Source organism: Belonocnema kinseyi, chromosome 4 (genome assembly GCF_010883055.1).
Source record: "Belonocnema kinseyi isolate 2016_QV_RU_SX_M_011 chromosome 4, B_treatae_v1, whole genome shotgun sequence".
Lineage (NCBI taxonomy): Eukaryota > Metazoa > Arthropoda > Insecta > Hymenoptera > Cynipidae > Belonocnema > Belonocnema kinseyi.
In genome coordinates this window covers 38,774,837-38,780,018 of record NC_046660.1, presented here as the reverse complement: position 1 = coordinate 38,780,018, position 5,182 = coordinate 38,774,837, and the positions used below count along the sequence as shown (strand labels likewise).

General features: G+C 34.0%; 1 protein-coding gene across 1 annotated transcript; it reads right to left on the bottom strand.

Annotated features, from left to right (window-relative positions):
- Positions 1-1,449: 1,449 nt before the first annotated feature.
- LOC117170843 (GS homeobox 1-like) lies at positions 1,450-4,127 on the bottom strand. The gene is made up of 2 exons (XM_033357886.1): positions 3,658-4,127; positions 1,450-2,312 (listed from the first exon to the last, which is right to left on the bottom strand). Exons 1-2 carry the CDS (start codon positions 3,926-3,928, stop codon positions 1,450-1,452), a joined length of 1,134 nt encoding a protein of 377 aa, XP_033213777.1. The 5' UTR covers positions 3,929-4,127.
- Positions 4,128-5,182: the final 1,055 nt, after the last annotated feature.

The following is a 5,182-nucleotide window of genomic DNA, read 5'->3' as shown; positions in this document are numbered from 1 at the left end:
AAAATTATTAGAATTTTAGTGTCAATCATGTAACCATACACTTTTACTACATTTTTAATTTTCTTTAATCATTTGGTAATTGAAGTCATTATTTAAAATTTTTCGGCTTTTTGCCACAAAGTTTGACCCTAGTTCAGAATCTAGAGAAATAATCTAACAATATTATAATAAGTGAGAAAAATAATATAGAGACTTACCTTTAAAATGAGCTCAAGAACTTGAAAAAATGTGAGTTATTTGCACATTTATTCCAATTTCCCGAAACCATCAGAATGTGACGTTTTTTGGCAATATCTTTTTATAAATTGGATATTCAACCATCAACCTCAGCTTTTTAGACCCAGAATTTTATTAAGGTTTGACATATTTTTAGTGAAAAAATTGCGTATTGATATTATAAAAATGAAGCACATAAGCAAAAGCAAAACAAAAAGGCTTGTAGATCATTTCCGCCGGCAGTGCAACAAAAGACTCCATTTCTTCATTTTACTCAAAACGTTTTTTTTACTTACATTTCTTACATTTATTGCGCGAACGATGCTAGATATAATAAAAGAGTAAGAATTCTTTTTGTATAGAACTGTTTCAAATGAGCTAACTTACCAGCCTGTCTCATTTGAAATAGATTTCTTTGGTGTAAAAATATTGTGCGATTTGTGACTGAAAAAAATTGACAAAAAACTTGTTGATAATCTTACGTGTAGGCATTTAGATAATTTTTCTGTGTGGTATTTTATTTTTTCTATGAATAATAGAGTACCAATTCCTAAATTGCACGATTTAAAAGTATTTTTATTACTTCAACTAATTTCAGCACAAGACTCAATATTTCTTTATCTCAAAATCTATTGTCTGATTATAAAGAATAAAAAAACTAGGATTATTGAGGAACACTCAAATTATAATTAAAAAAAAAGACACTGATTATCTTAAATGATGTTTTAACTTCAAGTTTTTAGGGTAAGGAGGGGATAACCTATATTATAAAAGTCAAAAAGTACGAAGATTTATCAAATAACGATCTGCGTTTTATTCTTAAAAATACCTCCTGATCTCTTCTTACAAAAATATTTACAGTTATCTATATACAATATTTACAAAATTTCATTGAGCAATCCTAATTTTGTATTAATATATATTTAAATAGACAAAGTTTCAGTATTATTATGTAGTACAATGAAAAGTCACTCTTAAAAAGGGTCGATGAGCATTCTCTTTTTTTAATTCTAATTTTTCTTCAAAATTCAAAATATAGATGTGATTAAATTTTATCTTCTGCGATTGTATACTTCTTCAACAAAGCTTATTACACATTCTGTAATTTCTGCTCCAATAATGAATGATGGAACAACCACTACCTAAAACTGACTTCTAGCATTAATAGTTGAAATAAAATGAAAAACACAATGAAATATCTTATCCAAAAAAACTCCTACTAAAAAATTAAAACTAGGAATTGACAATATGCTCCACAGTGTGTTTAGTGCAGGACAAGCTGGTGAAAACTGGAGTGCTAATGGTCGTTTGCATCAATACAGTGGAATAAGGAGGACAGTCAATTCTCCGTTTCCTCTTATCCTGTTGTGTCGAATCTTGAAAGCAATCCAGGGCTCTTTTGCAACCCCTAGTTGAATCGTCAACTTGTCTCAAGGAGTTTGCAACTACCGTCGGATACCGATAAGGAACCCAATTGGATTTTGCATCTAGTTGTATGCCTGCGGATGTTGGAGAGTTTGTGAGAGGAAACTCCTCAGCGTAGGAAATGCGACTCATCGGTAACTCGGATCCATCCACGTTTCCGGTGCTCTTGGAATCATCGATCGACTTTTCCGAGGTCCGTCGCTCCTTCAACTTTCCCTGCTTTCCAGATTCACTACCTTCATCTTCTTCATCATCGTTGGGATCGATATCCTCATCCTCTTCCAATTCCCTCTTATGCATTTCCAGCTCAGCACTCTCACATTTCTGGTTCTCCTCAGCACAACCGTCCTTCTTCTTTCCACATGTCCTCAAGCAGCAGCATTTCTGGCTCTGGCCGGAAGGAAGGTCCTCCTTCTTGTACTTGACTCGGCGATTCTGGAACCATATCTTAACTTGCTTTTCTGAGAGGCGCAAGTTGGTTGCGATCTCGATTCTTCTCAAGCGGGAGAGATACATATTGGCTGCGAACTCTCGTTCAAGTTCGAGGAGCTGAGTGCTGGTGAACGCGGTTCTGATCCGTTTCGAACTATTGCTGATGGAGTTGGGTGATTTCGGTGGAGGGGTTGGCGAATTGCTGTGACGTGAGGGCGATGTATTACATGCTGATAAATCTGTAACAAAAAGGAAAATTGAGTTTTAGATTGACCTTTTGGGATTTTTGAAAAATGTATCTCTGAGATCTTTAAATAATGTATCTCTGCGATCGTTAATTCTTCCATTAGAAAAAATCGGATGTGGTTTGATTATTTGGGAAGGTTAACAAGATTGCTGTTTAAGTTTAAAGTCGATAGAATTATTCTAATGGCAAACATTCAACAAACACAAATATTTTTAAAAAATTTACGAACATTGCGGTATTTATAAATCACACATTTAAAGGCAATGAAAATTAAAGATTTAAAAAAATGGTTAGCAATTGAAAAAAATCTTGGTTTCCTCATTAACTATAACGTACAAAAATAGAGTTTCTGGAAACAAAATTAAACTATTACAATTTTTGTTTCAAAATTTTAATTTCCCGAATATAATAAATTGCCGAGTTCATGAATAATCTCAAATAGAAACTTTCCGAATGATCCGATTTCCGAAAATAGTAAATTTTTGAAATTTCACTTTCCCGATACAGTAAATGCCATTTTTTTTTAATTCGACAATGTATTATCATTAGAGATGAGTTTCGGCCAGAAAAATTTACAAATTTTTAAATTAACAAAAAATAATAATGGCAAAGACATTTGAACTTAAAATACATATTGATGAAGCTAAAGTACAAACTGAATTTAAAATTATGAATGCATAGAATGATTGCTCGAGTATTGAATATTTATATCTAAAATTGCACTAAATATTTCAGAAAAAAATAAATAAAGAGCTTGAATGTAAAAAATTAAGTAAAAATGCAAACTAGAAAAAATTAGGGAATGATCAAATTACTCGAGTTTGATTTTTCAACTAACTAAATATTGAAAATAATACAATAAATGCCAGAGCTTAAAATGAAAATTTACCCAAAAATAATCATTACTAAACATTTTAATTAAATCACAAAAAAAATGTCCGGCACAATTATTTTTTTTATGATTTGATTGATGGAATTATTACATTTATTCTGGTAATTGGAAAAGTATTGAATATATGGATGGCTGGGATAAAACTATTTTCTTGGTCGTCGCGCTGCTCGGATGAAGGAACCTGAACTATTTTCTAAATTTGATGTATTTTGGACTCAAATGATGTTGGTTTTTCATAATTTCGTGATAAAATCATGTCTTGTCTGTCAGACTGTTTTTGCATGCTATAAGTATTTTAAATAATGTTGCAAATGTTATATTCTGACCATGGATGGCGCTGTCCCGCTCTACCCCATTTCTCCTCTAGTTTCCAGAATCAAACTAATCTAACAGATACACTTTATAAATTAAATCCGAAATTTTAACAATATAAAACAATAATTACCTGATAATCTGCTTGCAGATGTATTCAAAGGCGAAGGAGGGCTCTGTCCATGCATTGGAAGTCCCGCCATACTTTGAGGACCACATAGTTGAAGAGGAACAACCGGCAAAGCTGGTGGTCTCGGAACGGGCCTCACTGGATGATATCCAAGACCCAAGTTAAATAAATTGAACATATAATTCGGCAACTGATTTCCCGCATAGTAAGGCAGTGGATAACTTGGCGGCGAATTATTTCCAATCAGGGAATCCACCAGGAAGCTTCGCGACATCTTGATATTTTCTTCAATATCTTCTATCAAATGTCTCCTTCACTTTTTCACGATAGTCTTATAAACAAAATTCACATTCACAGTCACGATAATCCACAGTCCTCAGAAGTAATTTCAACAACGACTCAGCACAATTAAAGGAAAATTGAAAACTTTCAATACAGGAAAGGAACTTCTCCAGAGCGGAGATAAATTCGAAGAGGTCCTCGTAGCTGAAAGCTAGACCGAGTTCTGAAGACGAGGGGCACCGATTCTAAAATATATAAGGGATACAAACTCCACCCAGGGGTTGGTTTAGTGGAAGGGGTCCTTTGTTGGGGCCCCGCCCTTGCAGAGTGCCCTTAATTTTGGCTCACCCTTAGCGGCCGAAAGAGCGAGGGGGGCTGGTAGCGGAGAGCCTAGTCGCCGAGAGGATGAAAGTGAGTAGGGCAATATTCTAAGCGCTAATTCGACGGGTGGTAATTTGGACGGATACTTTCTATGGCATCGTCACTACTGAGTCCTCTTCCTGTCGATATACTACCCTCGAGGGTCAAGTCGGCGTGGTCCCGACTCCCAAAGAACCGCCTTAATGGAATATAGTGAGCGGCATTTTGTTTCAGTTGAGTCCTTTTATAATGACTTGTATTCGGAAGCATTTAATAGTTGCTGAGAAAAATAGAAAAGTAAACACAATTCATTTAGAAGGAGATTAAACATTCAGAAAAAATTGTCTGAAAGATTTATTTGGATCTTGAGATTCAACCTTGGTAGGATTACATAACGAGATATTCCTTCTAGCTTTAGTCTAGTCTAGGCATCTGGTAATTTTTTACCGTTTGACCTAGATCTCGTTTTTTGCTAAAAGGGTTGATTGAGGGGTCCTGATACAAATTCCAAATTTTCTAGAAGTGACTAAGACGCGTCCCAAAAATATTTTTAAAAGAAGTTCTAAAAATGTAGATCGAAAATGCTCATTGCATTTCAGAGAAAAGTTGAAAACGAAAAAATTAAACCAGACAATATTCCGAGAAATTTTTTTTTAAATGTTCACCTTTAATAGGTTCCGGCAAGGAATATTCTGAAGATCAGTTTTAAAATTTATAATATAAATATTAAATAAGGAATAATAAAATATTTATTAAATAAAATGCATATTTATACAAATCAGGATGTCTACCTGAACGGGAAATCGGGAAAACCGAGAAATTTCCGAGGATGGATTTCAGTGATGGGAAAAGTGTTTTCATATATCTTAGATACTCTAATTGTGAG

Excerpts from the sequence above, each read along its gene's own strand:
- LOC117170843 (XM_033357886.1), bottom strand. The coding sequence starts at position 3,928 with ATGTCGCGAAGCTTCCTGGTGGATTCCCTGATTGGAAATAATTCGCCG. Across the intron at positions 2,313-3,657 it reads ATCTGCAAGCAGATTATCAG|ATTTATCAGCATGTAATACA; the intron begins GTAATTATTGTT and ends TTTTTGTTACAG.